This window comes from Caretta caretta, chromosome 17 (genome assembly GCF_965140235.1).
Source record: "Caretta caretta isolate rCarCar2 chromosome 17, rCarCar1.hap1, whole genome shotgun sequence".
In the NCBI taxonomy this organism is placed as follows: Eukaryota; Metazoa; Chordata; order Testudines; family Cheloniidae; genus Caretta; species Caretta caretta.
Genome location: NC_134222.1, coordinates 17528427 through 17553411, shown reverse-complemented (window position 1 = coordinate 17553411; position 24985 = coordinate 17528427). Strand labels below are relative to the sequence as shown.

The 24985-nt window shown below is 40.7% G+C and overlaps 1 protein-coding gene across 4 annotated transcripts in view; it reads right to left on the bottom strand.

Moving 5' to 3' along the window:
* The window catches only part of ZZEF1 (zinc finger ZZ-type and EF-hand domain containing 1), an 81397-nt gene that overhangs the window by 53515 nt on the left and 2897 nt on the right, over nucleotides 1-24985 (bottom strand). For all 4 annotated transcript variants that reach the window (XM_048824192.2, XM_048824189.2, XM_048824187.2 and 1 more), the window contains exons 2-14: nucleotides 20577-20721; nucleotides 18597-18791; nucleotides 17586-17757; nucleotides 16462-16661; nucleotides 15076-15286; nucleotides 12067-12183; nucleotides 10582-10760; nucleotides 8916-9014; nucleotides 6792-6883; nucleotides 3518-3666; nucleotides 2896-3007; nucleotides 1453-1665; nucleotides 670-770 (exon numbers count right to left, since the gene is read on the bottom strand). In XM_048824192.2, coding sequence (XP_048680149.2) covers nucleotides 670-770; nucleotides 1453-1665; nucleotides 2896-3007; nucleotides 3518-3666; nucleotides 6792-6883; nucleotides 8916-9014; nucleotides 10582-10760; nucleotides 12067-12183; nucleotides 15076-15286; nucleotides 16462-16661; nucleotides 17586-17757; nucleotides 18597-18791; nucleotides 20577-20721 — 1985 coding nt within the window. The remainder of the gene's footprint in view (nucleotides 1-669; nucleotides 771-1452; nucleotides 1666-2895; nucleotides 3008-3517; nucleotides 3667-6791; nucleotides 6884-8915; nucleotides 9015-10581; nucleotides 10761-12066; nucleotides 12184-15075; nucleotides 15287-16461; nucleotides 16662-17585; nucleotides 17758-18596; nucleotides 18792-20576; nucleotides 20722-24985) is intronic.

Here is a 24985-nt window from a genome sequence, read left to right as displayed (position 1 = left end):
AGGACCCCACCTCCTATCCAACCCCCCCCTGCTCCCTGTTCCCACCCGACCCCCTGGGACCCCACCCTCTATCCAGCCCCCATGCTCTCTGTCTCCTGACCTCCCCCCGAACCTCTGCCCCATCCAATCTCCCCCTGTCCTCAGACTGCCCCCCGGGACCTCCTGCCCCTTATCCGACCCACCCTCCCCACCACCCCCTTACCATGCTGCTCAGAGCCGCAGGACAGGCTTATTGGAAAGCCTGGGAGGTGGGCGGGCACGCACATGCCATGCTGCCTGCGCAGCAACAACGTAACTGCAGGGGAGGGGCCGGGGACCAGCCTCCCCGGCTGGGAGCTCAGGGGCCGGGCAGGACGGTCCTGCAGGCCAGATGTGGCCCACAGGCCGTAGTTTGCCCACCTCTGCACTAAGAGATCCTCTGAGTAAAGAAAACACAGCCCAGAACTCAAAAAGAACAACCCCTAACACCTAAACAGGAATCAAACTCACTGCACCGGAACTTAAAGGTTACAAACATCATTAACGTTATATCTAAAAAAACCAGACGACAAAACAGAGAGAAGGGAAAATATCGACTACTTCAGCTTAATGGCAGAAAACATCAGCTGAATAAAATGCACTTTTTGTAAACATATTTATGGCTAACTTTGTGATGGGGGAGGGCCCTACTTTTGGTGTAGTTTATTGTAAAAATTCCAGAAAAGCTGCAAGTCAAGGCCTGTGAAGTCCAAGAATGATCTGTACTTTAATCCACTTTCTTTTTGATGAACCTAAAAGAGGCAAAGAACATATAGGATTGAAGAATTCACTCTACACAATGCATGTTTACAAAAACACAGTGAAAACTGCAACATATGGGAGTATGAAAGAAATATCAAGCTGCATCTGAAATGCCACTGCAGCTCAGGACACAACATGGTCAGGCTCCCATTAGGATGAACCAACTAGATCTTCTTTTTGTTGTGTCAGACTAACAATTTTCACTTCCTTTTGTACGTTTCAACTTTCTCACAGACCTATCTCACTCAAATAGTGGAGAACAAGTTCTAGTCTATACACCTGTTCTAATCCTCCTGTATGCTTCCGAGAGATGCAGCAGGGCTATTTAAAAGGCTGCACAACTTTTATATATGTTGCATTAATCACACTAAGCACTTTATCATAATGTGAGAGATATGGAAATGCAGTTCAGTTCTGGTTTCCCTAAAGAAGACATATTCCTAACTTAAAGTGCCCTCTTAGAAGGCATCATAGTATACTAAAAGTCATTTTCCAGACACTTCAAGTTTCATGACTTGCATATTATTACCACTGAATGTAGTTACAGCTTGCTTCTTTGGCCACTACATTATTTTATAATGCCTCTTAGGTTTATCTTTAGTGTACCACCATTTATTTTTGTAACATGACCACATGCTTTAAAGAAGTAAACAAATGTGGAGAGAAACATACCAGGTCCTGTGCAACTTGTTGGATGAAATGAAGCGTCTTCAGGAGAAGGGTTGTTCCACAAATGCCGTCATCTGTTGCTTTGCATTTCAGACAGTTCATGCTTCTGTTGGGCTCCCCTACCACAGGCCGAAGATACCCCAGAACATTCAGGCCTTGAACTCCTAGGCGCTCTGCTGTGTCTTGCCTTGTGCACAAGAACTTCACCATTAAATACTGGATAGAGACATAAAAAGAGCACAAGTGCTGTTCATAAATCCTGATTTCAAGAGTCTCACATCTTGTGCAGTTTATGTGTATTTTCCTCCACACTTCGCTTGCCCATGCAGCACCGCTTCATTATTAAAGGTCAACATTAGCAAAATCCACAGTTAGAACAGCATTACAGAATACCAAGGTTTTATATAAGCTACATACTAGGAGGTTCTGTGACTGCCATGTTCACCTGCAAACTCAGTCATTTCATTACCAATCTAACTCATTTTGTAAACCGTGTTCTATTTCTTAATCTTATAGCGCCAGGTTTCCTTGCAAGTGGAAAATCATTAGCTTAATATAAAAACCAAGTAGAGGATAAACATTCAATGTAAATTATATTTATTTAATTTATATAAATAATATACACACATATACATATACACATGCACACACATTTAACTTGCAATTCTTTCCACATTAGTATAAAGAACCTGAAGCCGAGAGTATCCATTAAGGAATGCATCCCCAGAGTCCAAAAGGTATTTTTTTAATCCTGTTATCACAAAATTTGGGGAACGAATATGTACAGTACATGCATAACAGTTTAGACAGCTACTGAATAAGGAAATGGCATGTTCCGGATTCCATTATGCAATGAGGACTTTTCACTTTTGTCCCTGGGCAGGCACCTCTGGTATTTTCTCCCCCCTGGAAGAAGAGATTTGGGATCCTGAAACCAAATTAAAATTGAACCCAAAACAACTGGAAGACAACAAGTTTCACTTTTAATTGCTGCAAATTAAGATGTTGAGTAGTGCAGTACTCAATTAGTTCCATTCAAATCCATGGAATTACTCAAGGAACAAGGTGCTACTTATCATGAATAAGGGTTGCAGAATCTAGTCTTTATTCTGTAGTAATTAAAAGTGAGCAAATTAGAATACAGAAGAACTGTGATTGCACAGCTTGTTTCATATTCTAATCATTAGGCTTACAGTGGAACTCATCCTCTTGACACAATAAAGTGAGTGGAAACTTTCTATACTTTTTAGACAGTAATGTCCATGCTAAATGTATATAAACTGTGGCCTTAGCACACATGGCTTTCACTGACTTTTTTGCTCTAGTCAAGGCCTCTTCTTGGGTAACAGAAACCGGATAATTATTTAGCTGGTCTTCAAGAAAGCAGGAAGATTATCATCATTTCCTCATTCACACCTGAGTCAGTCTGTTCTAATTATTTCTTACTTGGGAAATTCTGCACTGCTGCATTTTGATAGCCACTTCATCCCAATCTTCTTCCACCTCAAACCAGCCAACAGGATCATCCTCTCCCAGCTCATCACATGAACAATCATTTCTGCAGATAAAAGCAGATTAACCAAAGTTATAATTAAAAAAACATAGGGATTGCCCCACTGCTATGTTACCCAACTATTTTTACCTGTTAGAAAAATTAAAGATTCAGGAAAAGGCAGCAGAAACATTTTACATGCACAGACTCCAGCAAATGCATATCTGCCATAAATTTATTTTATTTTTAAAGTCAATAATTTTATAGCATACTTGTAGAGAAAGGCAACAATACAGCTACTAGGAATCAGCACTCTGTATAGACACAGCTTCTCAAAAACATCAAATTGAGATTTTCATTCAGACTGGGCTGATCATGATTAAGTTTTAAATGTAGACCTTTAGGTGATCAGAGGCAAGTGACTTTATTTGCAGCTACAGCAGAAGGCACAAAGAAATATTACTTAAAGACTACTTCTCCCACCTCATCCACACTCTGAATTTCGTAACAGGGTAGAAAAGGTTTGCTGCAACATTAATCTTGAAAAATTTTCATTGCCACCCTGCCCACCTTTACCTGTTTTTTAAAAATTGCCTGAATTCTTGTAGCTTCCACTTGTCATAGCTTTCAAATTTTTTAAAATGTTCCTCTGCATGAAATTTTTCTGAAGAGCTGTTATAAGCAAACACCAACCCACACTGGGCTCCAATAGCACCTTTCCGAACCTGAAAGGAGAACATAATGCTAGAGCAACACAGAGAAAATGAGGATAATGACAAAACAATGTTTCTCCTTGTAAGGAAGAGTTACTCAAATCAAACCAGAGACTGGCAAAATTGATCTGTGATTCTTTGGAATCATATTATGTATTTATTTAAAGGAACATGACACAGAAAACGGTTACCCATCTTCTCGTAACTCTTGTTCTTCGAGATGTGATGTTCATGTCCATTCCAATCAGGTGTGTGCGCACGCACATGCATGATGGCCGGAAGATTTTTCCTTAGCAGCATCCGTCAGGTCGGCCTGGGCACCCCATGGAGTCGCGCCCTTATGGCGCCTAATATACAGCCCTGCCAATCCGTCACCTGTTCAGTTCCTTCTTGCCAGCTACTCCGACAGAGGGGTAGGAGGGCGGGTATTGGAATGGACATGAACACCACATCTCGAAGAACAACAGTTACGAGAAGGTGAGTAACCGTTTTTTCTTCTTTGAGTGCTTGTTCATGTTGATTCCAATCAGGTGACTCCCAAGCAAAATTAGGAGGCGGTGTGGTAAGACCTGTCCACTGACTGGAGTACTGCTCTACCAAAGGCTGCATCATCTCTGGCCTGTCTAGTAATTCCATAGTGTGCGGCGAAAGTGTGTATCAATGACCAGGTCGCTGCCCTGCAGATTTCCTGGGTAGGGACTTGGACCAGGAAGGCTGTTGATGAAGCTTGTGCTCTTGTAGAGTGCACCATTATCGGGGGCGCTGGGATCCCTGCTAGAATGTAGCACTCGGTAATGCAGGCCACAATCCATGATGAAATGCGCTGTGCCGAAACAGGCTGGCCCTTCGTTCTGTCCAGTACTGCGACAAAAAGCTGTACCAACTTCCTGAACGGTTTCGTCCTTTCTATGTAAAAGGCCAGCACTCTGAGGATGTTGTGAGCATGGAGTCTCTACTCCCTGCTACTTGCATGAGACTTGGGGTAGAACACTGGGAGGAAAAATGTCCTGGTTGATGTGGAACTGCAATACCACCTTCGGGAGGAAGGCCAGATGGGGTCTGAGCTGCACCTTGCCCTTAAAAAAACACTGTGTAGGGCAGCTCTGACGTTAGAGCCCTAAGCTCAGACACCCTCCGGGCTGAAGTTATCGCCACCAAGAACACGACCTTGTAGGAGAGGTAGAGCAGGGAGCATGTTGCTAGAGGCTAAAAGGGATTTCCCATAAGCTTAGAGAGGACCAGGTTAAGGTCCCAAGCAGGAACCAGTTGGCGGATGTGGGGGTACAATCTGTCAAGGCCCTTCAGGAAGCGACTGATCGGGGGTTAGTGAAAACTGAGCGGCCCTGTACCCCTGGGTGGAAAGCTGAGATGGCACCCAGGTGTACTCTTATAGAAGACAAGGAGAGACCTTCTTGCTTTAGGTGGAAAAGATAATCCAAAATCTGGGGCACTGAGGCTAGCGCTGGGGGAAAGTCGCGCTGAGTTGACCAGATTGAAAATATCTTCCACTTGGCCAGGTACGTGGTTTTAGTGGAGGGTTTCCTGCTTCCCAGGAGAACCTGTCTGACTTGTTCTGATTCAGCCATGGAGCCTCCATGCTGTGAGAGGTAGCGACTGCAGGTTTGGGTGCTGGAGCTGCCCATGATCCTGCATGAGAAGGTCCGGGAAAAGCGGCAGGGTCGCTGAAGGCGCGGGGTGCTCCGCGTCGAGGACGACACCATCGGGTTTGGATCTCTCAAGCCCATATCAGAGTGGGGGCGCAAGGCTGCCTCCATGAGGATCACCTTCAGCCGCAGTTCCCAGTCTTTAAGTTCTCTGGCAGAACTCGTGGCAGATCTTGCAACGATCTTTCTGATCAGTCTTCTCCGGGCACCGAAGACACGATGAGTGGGGATCACTCTTAGGCATGCACTTGGCGCAAGCCACACAGTTCTTAAATCCCATGCCACGACACCGGGGCCGGAATGGGGGGAACCGCCAACAACTATGCTATACTAAACTTTAAACCGGTACTACTAACAACTAACTATAAACAGAATGACAAAGAATGACAAATGACAGAATGTCAAAGAAAACTTGCTGAGCAAGAGCCAAGGGAAGTTCCAGCCACTGTCCCTGGTGGTAAGAAGGAACTGAAGGGGTGGTGGGTCAGCAGGGCTATATATTAGGTGCCATAAGGGCACAACTCCAGGGGGCACCCAGGCCGACCCAACGGATGCTGCTAAGGGAAAGTCTTCCAGCCATCATTTACGTACCCGCCTGATTGGAATAGACATGAACAAGCACTTGAAGAAGAAATGTTTCAGAAAGATTAAACATCTCTGAAAGAATAAGGATCAAATTCACAGCGAAGTTTCATTTTAGCCACCATCTCGCCTGGAGCCAAGCAAGAAATAAGAACCTCCAACTTAACTTAGAGTCAATTTGCTTTTCTGCTGTTTTATACAAAAAGTGGTGGCAAATTTTTTTTTTTTTAAATTATAACCAGTTATCATTGCACTATAATTTTTAAACAGTTGAGATATTGGCCTCTCCTCCATCCCCAACTGATGAGAACGTATAAGCACAAGAGTCTAGTCAACCTCAATTCAGGTGGGCACTACAAAGCATGTATACATGCTTTGGTAAAGTAAGCTACAGGTTTTTTTAAAAAGCTAATAAAAAAATTAAACAATGGAAAAGCAAGCTGTAGAAACCTCATCACAGCTTCTGTCCTGCTATGAGATTCTACCAACGTTTGGGGCATAAGATTTTAATTCCACACCAAAGTAATGTTGCTGTTTAAATACATGGCAAGCATTATACTACATGCACAAGAACTAGAAATACCTCATTGGCCTGAATAAGATATAGACAAAAGCAACATAAAATAGATGGAACGCTCTACAGAGTACACTTGTGGCAGCATTCTGTAACCAGATGAAATTTCTATTTTCCTTTTTCTGCAGTTTCCTGTGACTCATGCAAACACAAAACAAAACCCAAACTGCTGTCACTCCATGAGGAGGCTCAAATTTCTTGCAAATTAATCACAAAGCTGTACATTCAATCAAAGGTGAATAATTGTCTAAATTCCACCACCAAGAAAAAAGCATTAATCCAAGAATCTGCTCGAATAATGCAAACAAGTTCCTTACCTTTATTTTAATTTGTGTCACCTGGAATGTAGATTCAGTTCCTGCAGAAAGAATGATACTTGCTCTGGTCTTTCCAGTCTCAGTAAGGAAACCTAAAGGAACAATGAAAATAGGATGAGGTTTAGAGGACTGTCACCTTAAAGTAAATGGATACAGAATTATAATGAGAGGAGTAAAACAAAACCCAGCATTCTGTTCTATAACAAAGATTCAGCCAGTGAATGAGACTTGAGAGTCCAAATGAAATAGTAAATTATAATGCTGGCATTCGTAATTCTGCTTATAAAAGATGATGCTGTATCAAAAGGTGTCCATACAACACAGTGTTGTGTTAGTATATCCTTCCTCAGGACCCTGTCTTCACAGCCACAGTCTCTCCTGGGACTGTACTATTAGTAACAGGAAAATTCTTACAACTGCTAAGTTTAGTGAGAAGTCACTCCCATTGAATGTTACTGGGATCACTGAATGACCGTGTTTACTTATCTAAATGACAGCTTTTCTGAAGCCAGAATAACACTGTCAAGACCATTCTACCTCCTCCCTTTCCTCTTAAATGAAAGAAAAACCTCAGAAGAACATGAGCTATAAATCACTCCTTTTGTTACAATATCCTGAATTTTAATCTGTGGCATCAAGAGCAAAATACCAGGACAATGTTACCTGTTTACTTCAGCTAGAAGCTGAAGAAACAAAACTTTTCAATGCAAACACCCCCAAACTTTGACTGCAAACTACCCAAGACAAACCAATTTCCAGTGTGCATGCCACCTCTGCAATGCACAACTTACATGCCCCCCAGTATGTTGTGTGCTAAGCCCCTCAAAAGGCGTTCTAGAGAAGTGCACGTTGCTTTGACTTGCAGAGCCATTATTTACTGCCTCATTTATACTGTTATTTCTGGTTTTTAAGAATATTTTGACTAAGAGACATCAACAATTAAAAGGATTGTTGACTCTTGAAAGCAAATATTCAGCCACCCAAGGATATTCTATACCATATTCTCTTCCATCCCTCCATCAGTGTTTGGGAAGCCCCTAGTGATTCAGAGCAAAATGCTGCTCTGCTATGCAATTCTTCACACCAGCCTGCTATTCACTTTCAGCCAATGCACCAATAACCCGACCTAAGATACCAAACTTGTTTTACAAAAAGAAAAAGGAGTACTTGTGACGCCTCAGAGACTAACCAATTTATTTGAGCATAAGCTTTCGTGAGCTACAGGTCACTTCATCGGATGCATACTGTGGAAAATACAGAAGATGTTCTTATACATACAAACCATGAAAAAATGGGTGTTTACCACTACAAAAGGTTTTCTCTCCCCCCACCCCACTTTCCTGCTGGTAATAGCCTTTTGCACAGTATGCATCCGATGAAGTGAGCTGTAGCTCAAATAAATTGGTTAGTCTCTAAGGTGCCACAAGTACTCCTTTTCTTTTTGTAAAACAAGTTTGGTATCTTAGGTCGGGTTATTGGTGCATTGGCTGAAAGTGAATAGCAGGCTGGTGTGAAGAAGTGCACAGCAGAGCAGCATTTTGCTCTGAATCACTAGGGGCTTCCCAAACACTGATGGAGGGATGGAAGAGAATATGATATAGAATATCCTTGGGTGGCTGAATATTTGCTTTCAAGAGTCAACAATCCTTTAATTGTTGATGTCTCTTAGTCAAAATATTCTTAAAAATCAGAAATAACAGTATGAATGAGGCAGTAAATAATTACCAGCAGGAGAGCGGGGTGGGGGGAGAGAAAACCTTTTGTAGTGGTAAACGCCCATTTTTTCATGGTTTGTATGTATAAGAACATCTTCTGTATTTTCCACAGTATGCATCCGATGAAGTGACCTGTAGCTCACGAAAGCTTATGCTCAAATAAATTGGTTAGTCTCTGAGGCGTCACAAGTACTCCTTTTCTTTTTGCGAATACAGACCAACACGGCTGTTACTCTGAAACTTGTTTTAGGAGAAGGAACAGTTCCTAAGAGAAATTCCCTGTGAGTGAGAATTACAATTTAGAAGCGCTATGTCCACCGTAGTTCCTTTTTTCTAGCTGTCAAGCAGTGTGAAAATGTACAGACCTGAACCACTACAAGAAACCATAAACAAAAGACTATACACTTACCATCCCCTGTCCATGGCTCAACCAGGAGGTTTTCAGGCCCTGATTTATCTTCCTTTCCTTTTACGTCACATGCCTGAAGGGTCAGCTGTAGCGGCTTTCCTGAACAAGCAAATCAACAGGTTTATCAGAACTATAAAACAAACAATATAGAGCCTGTTTGCCAATGGCATTCTAAATTCTTTACACAGAGAGAAGGTAAAAAATTAAGAAAAAAAGTTAGAGAATCACACCACCACAGGATCTTTTTACCTTGTATAAAGGAAACAAATGCAAAATCCATGTTACTGCAACATTACAGTTGAAATTTTAAGTGTACAAAGACAAGAAATTAAGAATTGTTACAGCTGAAGGACCCATAACTGTCAAAATACACACATTTTGAATTAAAGAGTTCACAGCACATGAAATAATACTAAATACCACTTTTATTATGAGGAGCCAGAGTTACAGTTGCTGTGGGAAACAGAAGTGACTTTCCAGAATTCTGAGCATAATGTTGTAGTAACAATATTTTATGCATAACATATTTACATTTGTCACACACCAGAACCAGCGGTTGAGTCTGGTAAATGTATTTCTCTACATTAGGTTCACACCCACATGCCTGCTACGAATGTCCAGTAATTCAGGACTGGAAAAAAATGGTTAAAGTGATACCATCAACCTGAGATGAAGTCAATTTTAAAAAACTGATTAAAAATTATTTTTGGTACTACACCTGTTGCTAAGTCTGCATGCTAATTGTGGTTTTGCAATCACATTTTCCTATTTAAAATTTTTTTTCCTATGTTGCTGAGTGAAAATCCAAACAAACAAACAAAATGGAACCTGACTACACAGAAGGAAATGCTGATATTGACCATACACAAAATACTGTTAAATGAGCAAAGTATACAAACTGAAAACTCCAAAAAAACAAAAAACCATCACTTTCAGTCATATTAACCTTATTTGTAGCTACAGAGGCTAAAACATGTCTGACAGAAGTAAAGCTTAAGTTGATACCCACAGAAAGACATTTTATTGCCTTATGCTAGACCAGGTTCATGTTTAAACCTACAAACAACATCCAGACAAGTTTATTTATTGAAAGCGAAAACAAAAGAATTAGACCTAGGTCTGAGTTACACTACATGATACAGCTATGACAAAAACGTTAACAAAAATTAAAAATGTCATTCTACTCTCAGTAAAACTGGACAGAAAAAAATTCAGGAACTTTTTGTAGGAAGAAAAAGACTAATACCACTAGATAAACTTAATAAAGATGCAAACACCTTTACTATTTTACTACAGAGCCAACTGCCCATGCAGTTCTTGAGCGCAGGATTACAGAATTCCTTCTCCAAGGTGACATCACCTTTGGTTCTTGGAAGGATCACAAGGATCTCAAATTCTACTACTAGCACTGCTCTGATGCAAGTACTGTTTTAGGAGACATACCTTTCTTTTCAGCTTGGTAATATTCATTAAAATAAAATCCTTTTATACCCTGATTAAAAGATCAAACAACCACTTTACAAACAAAGACAATTTGGAAAGCTGTCTGTGATCGATTGATCTCTCTCTCTTGCGTGCGCACACACACACACACTCTCTCTCATTCTCTGAAGGATGCAGTAACTATTCATCTGAGTAGCTTTAAAGATGTCCCTGAAATATTTACCGTATTTATAAAGCAGGTTTCGTCTAACAGTTGCCATGGAAGAGATGAGTGAAGAAGCCTTGTATAGCGTGTCCAGATGATCAGCGATAGTACAAAGTGAACTTATCACTTTAGCAACACTCCCTCTGGCTAGGGCAAAAGCCAACAATGTAAGTTCAACCTCTGGAGTGGCACAACAACTAGGAGATAAAAAGACCATGTATAAATATATAAGAAAGGAAACCTGCAGTTTCATAATCAAGTACATGAAATGTTATATCAATAATTTCAATTAATACCAGTGACTTATGATATGGCCTATTTATATAGCAATTTAAGCCATCTGTTTATAAAAACTTGATAGCTAATCATCCTGTTCCAGTTGCTGAAATCAACAATGGATGAATCATCCACTCTTTTATACAGAATCATTGAAAATGTTTTATTATCTAGTTAAAAGCTAGAAGATAAAAAAGGCAATTTAGCTTTATCACAGGAATTCAGTATTTGAGGTTTTGGGATATAGTTCTTTTAAAGGAGTACGCTCCTACTAGTACACGCTACTACAAACATTATCAGTCTAGAGCCTCCGTTTGGCACCCTTATTTCATTCCCTTATATTTTCTCTCTTTATTTCTTCCAATAGTTCTCTCTACTTTCTGTACACCCACATAGCTAGGAAGCACAAAAAAGTTCACATCCCAATAACCTGGTGTAGGCAGACCCCATAACCTGAAGTTTTGTTTTACTATGTCTCTAAGTACACTCGTATGGGAAATGTGTTTATACCTAACAGTTGAGGGTTTTTTATGTAAATATATTGCAAACATATTATTTATTCGATCTTTTTCTTTATAACTTAAGACCTGGTTGACTAGTCCCTGATCACATGTAAACATTTCTAATAAAATAAAGTACATTAAACAAAAGGAAGCCAGTAGCAAAACTTCAAATTGATTGCAGTGGGAGCAGGATAGGGCCAGTCACATTGGTCTGTATACCAAAGTAATTCCTTAAAAGCTATTCATGAGGGCAATATACTTCCTTATTACAACAGCAGTTAAGGTACAAAAAAAAAAAAAAAAAAATAGGCTGAACGATGGTACCTCATGACTGCTTTTGGGACCAGATTTTCACTATTTCTAGCACACACATTTTGGATTAATCGCTTAGAATTTATTCTCAATGGAAGAAAGGAGAAAAATGTTATTATCTCCTCCGAAGGTCCATAAACAGTTTTCACTGCAGATCTAATGTCACGCCAACTTAACATTAAATATACCTCAGCACTATGCCAAAGACGGAGGAATGAGCTTTTGGCTTCTAGGTCAGCTAAATACTTAAATTGAAGAGCTGAGGAAACAATTTTTCATATTTATCTTTGAATTTGTCAATGTATGAACAAACAACAACAACAAATAAGGACTATGACAAATGGAATCTATTTTTGCAGTACCCATTTACTCTATCATTTGCTTACCATACAAGTACACTAATGAAATTTACCTGGTTATTCTTATAAGAAAACTATCTACTTCCTCCAAAACATTGGGAGATAAGAACCTTGAGAAGTCTGTAGAACCCGACGTCAAAGACAGTGGCGGCATGTGCTGCAATGCCTTCCTACAAAGGGAAAAGAGCAAGACATTAGAAATAAACTCAAGTCAGACAGAACTGAAGAGAGACAAGCTTCAAAAAAGGAAGAACCACTCAGAATCTTTATGCTTATGTGGCTGGATCTCTGTGTTTAGGGTAGATGTTCTCTACTGTGTGAGGTGCATTATTAATGCTCTTCCTGCATTAGAAATGCAAAGCATTTGGCTTCTAGATGGAGAAAGTAGGGCACGGAATTTACTAAAAGGTAGTAAACGCAAGGCTCCAATCCCAGAAATGTTTGTGCTCGAGGAATTTCTTCAATGGAACTGCTGACATGCATAAAAGTTACTCAGATGTATAACACAGCTTTCAAAGTCTGTGCATAGGATAAACTAGGCAAATTAGAGGTAAAGTTTTCAAGGATTTTGTCATGTGAAGTAGTGGCGTTTTTTAAAAAACACATGAAAATTGAATACCATAACGCTGTTGTGGTTGTGTTATGATTTTAGTAAGATTTCAAACTTTGTGAAGTCATTGAGCAGATGACAGTTTGACAGTTATTCAAGGAAACATTATGCAGCAAAACAACCAGTCATCACAAAAGGAATGCCTGCACTGAAATACTGTAAATACCCTACCACAGCCCAGAAATATTCTGCACTATATTAATGGAAAGAAACCTTTTTTGGGAGATAGGCATTTGGAGGAGAAACAAAACTGAAAATCATTCCTGAAGATAAGGTGGGACAGGCCACCACACTGATGAGAAACAAGGCACCTACAGATTTTTGCCTGTCACGTGCCTGGCAAAATGTGTTTAGTTCCTTTTTGCCACTGTATAAAAACCTGTTCATCAGCACGGAAGAATTTTAATACTTTGCTATGTTGCCTCTTTGATATGAGAGCAGGGATGGAGGGGCTGCTTATCACTAACTGAAGTGTTTCAGGGGGTCTTCTCCACATATTTTCACTCATGGGATCAAGGCATTTACGTAGACACTTACACATCAGAGCAGATACCATCTATCCATGAAAATGGCATAACTGCAGACTGCTCATTCCATATACCACATGGGTCGCAGTGCCTTTTTAGTGCCTGAAATATCTGGATATGTTCAAAGAATATTCAAGATTTTTAATGGCTATTAGGATAGTAAAGGCATAAAAATTTGGAAGCCTTTTCTCCCATGAAAGGAGATGCTTTAATAAACTATTAAAATCTTATATAGGTATTGGCTATTTTGAGAATAATTAATATATCAATATGCACTGGGTATTAGGGAAATTAAGAATATAAGAAAAAGAATATACTTGTAGAGTTAAGCAGTTTACATTAACACAGTTAAAAGCTACAAAAATATTTGAATTGATGTGAAGCAACCACTATATGCTCTTTGAGACTACAATAGAATCTCAGAGTTATGAACACAAAAGTAACAAACTGACCAGTCAACCACACACCTCATCTGGAACCAGAAGTACGTAACCAGACAGCAGAGACACCCCCCCCCCCCAAAAGAGCAAATACAGTACATTTAACCCAGTACTGTACTGTGTAAACTACTAAAAATAAGTTTAACAAAAGATTTGACAAGGTAAGGAAACTGTTTCTGTGCTTGTTTCATTTAAATTAAGATGGTTAAAGCAGCATTTTTCTTCTGCATGGCAAAGTTTCAAAGCTGTATTAAGTCAATGTTCAGTTGTAAACTTTTGAAAGAACCACGGTAAAATTTTGTTCAGAATTACAAACATTTCAGAGTTACGAACAACCTCCATTCCCAAAGTGATCCTAACTGACTTTCTACTGTACTTTTTAAGCTAACATGTCCGTGAATAATTATTAGCTTGAGTGGACTGAAAGGATACTGTCAGGAATGAGAGTCCAAATATCTCACCTATTCTATACTACAAATTACAATCCAATGGAAAAAAATCCCTGGGATTTTAACTGTATTCTTTTATTTTAAGAACTACTCCGTTCCTGAGAAATTACAACTCTGTTGGCTTGAAAGCAGACTTTTACTTGCAAATGCAATTCCCAAAGCTGTGCTGGCATTAATTGCTGGTGCATAAACAGACATTTTGGCATGATACGGCTCTACATGACTGAGGGTTATTAAAAAAAAACAACAACTAAACTAAATTAAGCTCCATTCATAAAGAAAATGCAACAAATAAATATGCACAGATATACATCCAAATCCTTTTAATTTATTTATTGCTAGCAATAAGTCTGTTGGAAAAGTGATAATAAATATGCAACTATCACTTTTCACAGCAGACTAACTCAGCCCAGCAAGCCAGGGGACAAATTAAGCCTTAGATAGGGGGTTGGGGGGAGGCAGCAGGAGGCTGGAACCTGAAGCCCCACAGCTGGGGGACATAGCCCGAATCCATGCAGTCGGAGCCTGGGGCCTGCCACTGCACAGCCATAGCCCAGGGCTGAAGCCCCAACGCCCCACCCCAGGGCTGAAGCCCCAACCCTGAGCTCCACCACCCCTGGGAAGGTAGGGAACTCACTGTCTGCCTGCTCCTTCAGTGTTGTGCCCCAGATGTCTCCAGAGGGGGGCAGGGCCCATCCCCTGCTGGAGGCCCCAGCAACCAAGGCAGTGCATTTAGGAGCACCAGGGAGGGGAAGGGGCTGCTGCTCCTCCCCCCACTGTCACAGCCCAGAAGGCTGCGTCCACAAGAAAGGTCCCTGGTGGCCGCATTTGAGAAACGCTGGGCTAAGCAGATTACGTCTGGGTACTGGCCATGTATTACAGTGCACAGGAATGACCATTTGTAAATTTAACAAACTGGTAACCAAGGGGATGTTTAAATATCCTAATGGAGGGACTGGAAACCAGTTATACAAGACTGTGTTTCTGTCATTTATAAACTTTTTATATCAAAAAGCAATGAAAGTTTGGTACTTACTGAGTATTTTGTAGGATAGTGTGAACAAATGCTGGATTGGTTTCCATGGAAGCCGTTACCAATGAGGTCAGCAAAGACCAGTACCAGATAGCTGAAGCATCACACACTGAGATGCCAACTTTCTTAACTCTTTGACAGCCAACAGCCCTGAGCCCATGTATTCTAGTATCACATCCATCACTAAGGCAACGCTTGATGTTTATCTGTACATCTGTTGGCAAGATCAAACAAGAAAAAAAATAGGTAATTTCTTCCAGCCACTACTAACAATAATAATAGACATAAGAGAATCACTAAGTTCAAAAGAAGAACTTCCTAAAGATCTATCTGCATTACAAAAATGTATAACTAAAGAACCTAGTATGAATGTGACCGTGTGTGCTATTGCAATATACTATTGCACTCGTGAGCGTACACATGAACAGACTGATTTGGAAAATTTAGGCTTCAGTGGACTCACATGACCAACTACCTGAAATAGTAGCTTCTGTAACACAAAACGTGAGGTTACCTGGGCTCACAAATTATAAGTGAAAAAAGTAAACAAAATACTCCCCAAAATGCAAATAATCAAAGTATTTTACCAAATAGCTATACCTCGAAGGAAAATGGAGACTCTCTGGCACTTCCATCATATGACCGTGAAATGCTAATTATTTCAAAATCAGAATATAAGTATTTAAACATGCTGTCTTAGTTCCTTTGCATAGACAATATACTTTCAGAGTTAGTTTTGAGAAAGGAGGTCCCTCTGTGGGCACGTCAGGAAGCTATAAAAAATTATTTTTTTAAAAATGGAAAACACCCATTTGAACAAAACCATTGTTCAGCTAAGATTTTAAAGCTTCAGAAATTGTCATTGGGGTCTACTCCAAAAAGGCAGCCACAGATCTGTCATGCTTAAGATGACAACACTAAATATAGTTTGTTAACATAAAAATATTTGACTTTTTGTTTAACACTTTACAAAAGTCATCTCACTCCTGTACTGACATAGGTGTGAGATATAACACTTGAATTACGTTAATTTATTTTTTGGGTATGTTTTTTAAGCAGAAGTGGGATTTTTGCTACATGCTAGCATCTAGCATATTGTGGCACTGCATAAAAGGAAATATATATTTCAGCATGCCCTCATATCTTCAAAGTGAGATGCTGGAACTGCATCCAGAATTATTTCAGTAGTCTACCTTTAACAAAAATTAAAACCAGATGCTATGCAAAAAGATTTTGCAAAGCGAGCCAGGAACCACAATCAAAACTCTTTTGGAATCATGGGCTTAGCCAGAAGCCTCAGCATGAACAACACAAATTTCAGCAAGCTACCCAGCCTTTCACTTTCAGAAAACCAAAAAGAAAACACCAATTGTGTCTTTATTGACTCACACATCTGACTAATGTTAGCGTTTTCCAACAATGTCACGTAGCCAGTGATATTGCTGGGAATGTGAACATCTCGGACCTCCCGGAGACTGTTGGCATTCCTTCCAACTGCTACCGTAACCTGCTGCGGCATATAACTCTGGTCATTAGCTGCCACTGCAATGGACAGATGTCTCAGAACAACATCTGGTTTCATCTTTAAACTGTAAGATGGAGAGAGAGAGAGAGAGAGAGAGAGAGAAAGACATATATATTTTCTTCTCTTTAGGAGCTAAGGGCTCAACTTTCAGCCTAGCCTCTGCCAACCTCCACTTCTACAAGCATAAGCAACTGCAATGGCATTTATCTGTCTAGGTACTCGTACCTCATCACCATAGCATGTGAGTGCTTCAACTGCAGGTGCAATCAGGTATTGTTTAACTTCTACTATTTGAGCCCGTAAATACAAAAAAGTCACCTCTGAGAATCAGGTCCTGAAACTTTACATCATTCAGCACAATCTTTACTGTGCTATCTTGGCCATCACAGGAGTGTGAAAGCAGAACAGCACGATAATAGGACTGTCAGGTTTTGTTTCCACAGTACACTAGTACCAAATAGAATGTAATAACTGACTTACACGACAGTTCAACATGGATGATATTTGTTCTTATAAAAACTTATCTTCCACTCTATATTAAATGTCATGTCCATGTTTACAGAAGCAGCGTTACATTTTACTTCAAGACTGTGACATAATGAGGTTACCTTTAAGCACTAACAAGTACAGGTATATTAACATTCATATTACAGCTCAAAAACTTGTAAAAAATCCCAGAGATGCAAAAAAAATTTAAAAAGCAACAACCCCTCTTCCCCCCAGCCCATTCCCGCATACCCAAAAACAAATGGGGAATACATATAAAACCCTAAGGTTTAACTTCAGGTCTTTTTAGCCAGTTGAAATCAAAGTGAATGCTTTGCATCCCAGCGTAAAGATTAAGATGATGTAGCCAATCTCCAAAAATCATGTGTTTGCGCCAGACTACTCAAAGTTACAGTCTAGTGACAGCAAAATAATCTCTTCCCACTGTAAATCCTAAGGGCTGAAACCCTAAAATCCAGGGGCCTACTACTATGCTACTCACCGTATCCAATGTGAGCGAGCACTCCCATCTGACTGCCAGAAGGATGAGGTTTCTCCATTCGTCATCTTGTCAATGTCAGCAGAGTTTGATGAGCTTTCTATGTGAATATAGCACTTTGTGACAATTTTGAGTTTGTCCATTTCTTGGTTACCATTCAGATCATTAGGGCATTCTGTAAAGACACGGAAAAAATAAGTCACTGATAAGGACTTTTAAAAACAAATACTGTGCACAAAAAGAAATCAAATATCCCAAAACAGGTAGTATTGAGGGTATAATTCACAGCTCCTGTAAAACATTCTCTGCAAGTGTGTTCCATATTTAAACAGAAGATAGCAAAGCACCATTACACTTTAGTAGTACACTGAGTGTGCTCCAAGGCTTAATCTTAATCTACCATTCTCGATGTGAAGTATTTCTGTATTTTGCCTGGAGATCTGCAGGCATTACCTTTTACCATAGTCTTTTACACTGAAATAAAAATGGTCAGATGTTTTTTTTATTATTACACATGATTGCAAATGGTGAGAAAAAAGCAAACTAACAAAATGAGGAAAACCTAGCCAGTCATTCTAGAGAGGGAACGGAGCTCATTGCTTCCCTGCACAAATTCTACCTGATTTTTTCAACTTGGAGAAAACAATCAAGTATGGAAGACTAGAAAATGTATAAAGTCAAGACAAAAATTTAGGAAGTGAAGTAAGCTTTTTATTTAAAATGTCAAACACCTATTAACATAGTGCCAGTCTTACTCAAATTCTCATACAATATGCCACTTGTGTAACCACAGAAAACACGTAGCCAACAAGTTAACAGACTTCTTTTCTACTTGACAATTTGCTTTAGAAAACATTGACGCACATTTCCATGTGTGTCAGCCTCAGAAGTCACTTCCAGTAGAAGTTTAGAAACAGCTTAGGGGGATTTGTTGCTGCTGTTGTTTTTAATTCCTACTTCAAGCCCTAGTTACACCAACCACATCATTAGAGATATTTTAGCAAGTTCACATACCCTTTTCTTTTAGTAGAAGCCTATCTAAAGAATCCTTCAGTACTGAAGACCGCATAGTACAAATATTATTGAAGTACTCCAACACTGGGTATGGGATGACAGTACTGGAAATGCGGTTCCGATGCAAGAATCTCAGTATCATTGAAGCATGAAGACCAAGGTGCTCTTTCGATTCAGAAAATATGTCAATAAAACCTGGAGAGACATAAAAGTTACTTCTGTTTTCTGTACCACCTACCTCACCCTACAGCAACCAAACATCACCCTCTCCCTCACCACAATATCTTATCACGATCAGCTGCATTTAAATCAGCTAATGAATCAGCTTGTAGAAGAGTTTTCCAAAAGAAATGGTGCAAGCTTAAGACATTTAAAACTTGACTAGGAAAAGCATAAACACACAAATATGTTTCCAGTCACTGGAACGATTTGGATGGGTTGACAAGTGTTATGATTCTAAATTCTCTATTTTGATGTCTCAGATTAAAAAGAACAGTTAAAAAGTTATTCAGTGACCAGCATTATGACTTTAACAGGGCTCCAGTGCATTTATTTTAATACTGATCTATCAGATTCGAATGCTAACTTGACTTGAACAGTGTGCTACATTGGTGGACAGAATCAGACACTCTCACTCTTCTGTTAGCCAGCATGAAAAGCCGCTTGTCTAGTCCTATTAATTACATCTACATTGAGCACTTCCTGAGAAGGATAATTACAATTATGAAGAAAATTAAGTGACTGATACATATTCCATTAAAGCCTTAGGAGGCTAAAGTCTGGAAAGTGACAGATGTTTCAAACATCTGAAATTTGGAAGATATGCAGAAGAAATTGTGATATACGTTATTCTTTTTACTTCCTCCAATGGATTATACATTAGAACATTAACTACCAGAACTCCAAACTCTTGCATATTAAAGTTTATAATGAATAGTTCAATTTTTTAGACACTTAACAGGATATGGCAGTTTGAGTTCTCTCTCTCTCTAATACCTTTACTATATTTACTTTAGGTGTGTACAAACTGAGCTACTATAAGCAGTATGAAAGCTAAAATTACTCATGAGTCATGATTATCTTTGAAGTAACTCAGGAAAATAAAACAAAGTAGAACCTCAGAGTTATGAACTGCAGAGTTCCGAACTCATCAGTTAACCATACACCTCATTTGGAACTGCAAGTACACAATCAGGCAGCAGCAAAGACACACAAAAAAAAGCAAATACAGTACTGCGTTTAATGTAAACTACTAAAAAAAGGGAAAGCAGCATTTTTTCCTCTATATAGTCAAGTTTCAAGCTGTATTAGGTCAACGTTCAATTGTAAACTTTTGAAACAACCACCATAACGTTTTGTTCGGAGTTCCGAACATTTCAGAATTACGAACAACCTCCATTCCTGAGATGTTCGTAACTCTGAGGTTCTACTGTATGCAAATGATGCACATCAATCAGGACTGAAAACAAAAATCAGAGAGTCAATGATAGTAGTTAATGGGTCCTTTTACTGCCTGTTATACAAAGAGGGTTGGGTGGTGAAAGCATGGATGACATGACTGCGGACCTAGTCAGATGGAGTGATAGATGAGGATATCTCAATTACCAAGTGTGATGCTGGCATTGCCAACTACATGACATTAGTCAGAAAAATCACTGTGATGGCCAAGTTCAATGAGGAACTTGTTTTCTCTCTGTGATTTAAACCATATAAATTAAGAAATTTCCCACTCACAATGAGGAAAAAAATGTATTAATGCAAGCTAGCTTGCTGGTAATTCTGGGAAATCATGAGTCTTCAAAAACTTCACTTCCATTTCTCATTTGAGGAAATGTTAACTACTTGGAGTGAAAACAGTTCAGGGAGAAGGATTTAGGACGAAAACCACTAAATTACATTGTTTATTGCAATAGCCTCCGTGGTGGTGGTGGCGGCAGCGGGGAAATGGGGAGGACATAAGAGGATGAGGAAACCACTCACCTGGAACAAGAGAGCAAGCCTGCAGCTGTCTGATTACATGACTAAGTTCCCCTTGAAGATTGGCTCCACTGGAGTTCTTGAGGGCCTCCAGCATGTTCTCCACATCCACAGTGCCATCTCCCTCAGCATCAAACTGTGCAAAGGCCTGCAAGAAAGAAGAATGAAGCAAGACTGGTATTTATTCCAAACAGAAAAAGAATGGCCATATGCGATATACTGAACAAAAGAACATTCTAAAAGGATTTAAAAAAAAAAATCAACATTTCCTGCAAAACTAAATTCATGGCAACAGGAAATGTGACTTAGCTGATTACAGATGTCAATTAACTCTATGGCATGTGTGCGCCTCTCCCACAAAATCAATTAATGAGTTATATCTTAGGGCGATAACAGGCCATTTGCAACAGAGAGTCAGCAGGACAATTTAACATCTCCCAGCATCTCCTCCTAATAGGGTGGGTTCACAGGAAAACTCTGTCAATCTGTTACGAATAGGAGATCAAGTCAGCTCCCCACTGCCACAAAAATCTATCACTCACTATCACCACACCCAATTTACAGTTGGTGCCCTTCAAACCAGAAGGAACTTCTTGCAATAGTAAAGGTCTCAGAGATGTTCCCTATATTTAAGAAGGGAAATATTATTAGAACCAGAAGAAACTTTTTAAACTTCCACTATACACTGTGCTCCTAAACTAAGCATTACATCCAAATAAAGTTCGCAAAAATATCCACAAACAAGAAGATAATAGGTGTTTAGAAGATTCCATTTCTTATTCAAGCGACTTCCAGTCTCCCAGTATGTTGACCTTAGTGTACATGTATGCAAATTATAAATGTTTATATTAAATACTGTTCTTTATACACTTAAATCTTTATAACATATTAAACGCTCATCTCCAGCTTTTATTCTTCCCCAAAACACCAAAAAGCAGTTGTGTTCAACAAGGCGGCCTATAAAAAACAACAAATGCGGAATGTCTAAACTAAGCCATTTTAGAGACATAACAAACCAAAAAAAAAAAAAAAAAAGTTCTCTCCCTCTGCAAAAATCCAAACTATAGTTGCATTTTCATAAAATTAGAGCTTTAGAACTCTAACTTTTATCTAACTGCCCCCCAAAAGAACTAAACAAAAATAAAACCCAACTACTATGACTGGAAATGCAGCATGCAAAATGTCAGGAAGATCTGTTTCTCTTGAAATATGTAGAGGATTACCCTAACCTTAACTATGAAGAACTTAGCTGGGAGACCTACATATTTCAAAGTCAGTCAAAGCCAGTTTACACAAGTCTCCAGGTGCTTGTCTTATTTTTACAGTGTAGGAAATACAAGAAATCAAATTTAATGGGGGAGAGGATCTTTGTGTATGAATCCCTTGTTTTGTTGTTTGAATATCAAACTTAATATGCCTTTAAAAATAACATTAGAGCAGTGGTCACCAACCCATCCATCGAAATTGACTGGTCGATCCTGGAGCCTCTGCCAGTCGATCTTGATCTCCGGCCGCTAAAAGTTCGACAGCACAGCGGGGCTCAGGCCAGGAACTGGCCAATGGGAACTGCGGGGGAGGCACTTGTGGGCGCAGGCAGAGCACGGAGACCCGATGGCCCCATTCCCCCAAGGGGCCGCAGAGGCATGCCATCAGCCAGCTGCTTTCAGGAGCGGCATGATGCCGGGACCAGGGCAGGCAAACTGGGAGCCACCTGTAGTAAGTGCCTCCCAGCCGGAGCCTGCACCTCGTACCCCCCTCCTGCATCCCAACCCTCAGCCCCAGTCCAGAGCCCCCTCCTGCATCAAATTCCCTCCCAGAGCCCACACCCCCTCATGGACCCTAACCCCCTCCCCAGCCCGGAACCCCCTCCTGCACGAAACTTCCTCCCAGAGCCCACACCCCTCACCTTCTCCTGCACCCCAACACTCTGTCCCAGCCTGGAGCCCCCTCCTGCACCCAAACTCCCTCCCAGAGCTTGCACCCCTCACTCCTGCACCCCAATCCCCTGCCCCAGGCTCAGCCAATGCACACCCAACAGTTGAGACCATTACAGTGATTTGTGACCAATCCCTGAAGGATTTCGGATCTATAAACCAGAAATGACACTAATAAAAAGTAAAACTCATGAAATGTCCAATGGATTCTATGAGATTAGGTGCAGTGTGACCATATGACCCCTGCACCCAAACTCCCTCCCAGAGCTTGCACTCCAACCCACTGCCCCAGGCTCAGCTGAGAGCTCCCTGCCCACACTCCAAACCCCTTGGCCCCAGCCCAGAGTCTGCACCCCCTCCCGCACCCTAACCACCTGCCCCAGCCTGGTGAAAGTGAGTGAGGGGGGAATGGAGTGAGTGGAGTGGGGCCTCGGGGAGGGGGCAGGGTAGATCCTGGGTTGATCTTAAATTCAAAAAGTGATCTTGAGTGTAAAAATGTTGGAGACCACTGCATTAGAGAGAGGTCACTTGAAATAACTAGTTAGCTCAAGATAGCTAGCCAAGTAACCATTACCTACTTAAACTAGGTAAAAAGAAAAGGAGTACTTGTGGCACCTTGGAGACTAACCAATTTATTTGAGCATAAGCTTTCGTGAGCTACAGCTCACTTCATCGGATGCATAAAGTTCACTCAAATAAATTGGTTAGTCTCTAAGGTGCCACAAGTACTCCTTTTCTTTTTGCGAATACTGACTAACACTGCTGTTACTCTGAAACCTGTCATTAAACTAGGTAGACTCCAGAAGACAAAGCCTAAAATAAGGAGCCTAAAAGCCTTGACAGCATCTCTATGGCACATAGCCCAGTTTCAGTTGGAGTGTTAGAGATTTCAGTTTTTCCTACAGCTGAGAATGTGTTAGCAACAATGATCAAACACTGTTGCTAGCACAGTTTCAGTGGTAGTGAGGTTATGGCAGTAAGTGCAACAGCAAAGCAAGAAACTTAGAACTTTGTTGCTGAGTGGAACAATACAGTGGGAATTAACTTTATCAAACATTACTCAGGTTGTCAAAACAGAGTTCAAAGTACAGTTCAGAGTCAACCAACTGTTATCTTAATAAGACTTTTTCTCCTGACCTTTGAAGTCAAAAGATAGTGTATCCTTATTAATACTGGGAGCAAGCAGTTTTTATGCTGTTAACAGGGCATGCCCTGAATATGAAGAATCAAACACACACCCTGAAATCACTTAATGACTCTTCCACCCAGCAGTAAACCTGGAATTATATTTGTAGCTTCCAGAATCCCATATAAGAATATGTTTAGCCCACTACTGTTTAAGAAGACACTTACAGCTCCTGAGAGTAATAGGCTTGATCTGCTGACAGCTATTCTATCTTAATTGCTTCAGGTAACAATATATAGGTGAGATTTTTAAATATATTTCTTGACGCTCTGATTTTTTTTTTTTTTTTTTTTTACATCCTGCGGTCAGGTAATTTATTTCCATACAGACAACAAAAAAGATTCCCCCAGGAGTAGAGTTAAAGCAACCTTCTGCGTCCACATGGATCCTCATTTCAGGATCAAGGTATAAGTACCCTGAAGTAGGAGAGATGGGAAGGAAGGCAGAGAGCAGATTAGTCAGTTGAGAGTATGCATTAGCTTAATCTGTCCCTGGTCTTTTCTCAGGGAGAAGTGAGGGTGCTCCCTACTTCTCTGAGGGCAAACAGACCCCAAGACTCACTTAGTTGCTCCTAAAAAGAAAAGGAGTACTTGTGGCACCTTAGAGACTAACCAATTTATTTGAGCATGAGCTTTCGTGAGCTACAGCTCACTTCATCAGATGCATCTGATGAAGTGAGCTGTAGCTCACGAAAGCTCATGCTCAAATAAATTGGTTAGTCTCTAAGGTGCCACAAGTACTCCTTTTCTTTTTGCGAATACAGACTAACACGGCTGTTCCTCTGAAACCTGTTAGTTGCTCCTAGCTTCCCATCCTTCTTCAGCTCCCCCTCCCTTGGGACCCTTGCCCCAGGAACTGTGCCCCCTCAGCTGCTCCTCCCACACTCACTGTCCCCTCCCTCAGGGCATAGCCCTATGCCCACACCTCTCCCTTCCCCTGGAAACTGGCTCCCTTTCCCATCACACTGGCACCCCCAGGCTCCAATACCTCCCACCACTGGGGACCCTCTGCTTCCCCCCCCCCACCACCACTGGGGACCCTCTGCTTCTCCCCCCCCCCCCAACCATTGGGGCTCCTGTGCTCCCTTGTGACCCACCACAAGCACAGGTTACCCTATGCTTCCCCCACCCACTAGAGGGTACCCTATGTTCCCCCCTCTCACCCTGAATCCTTGCCTGCCCCTCCCCCAGAGGCCCTAACACAGCAGAGGAAACTAACCATGAGAGACATAGTCAGAGAACCCCGGCCCCTGGAGGAGAGGAACCTGCCTGTGCAGTGCTGCAAGTAAGAAC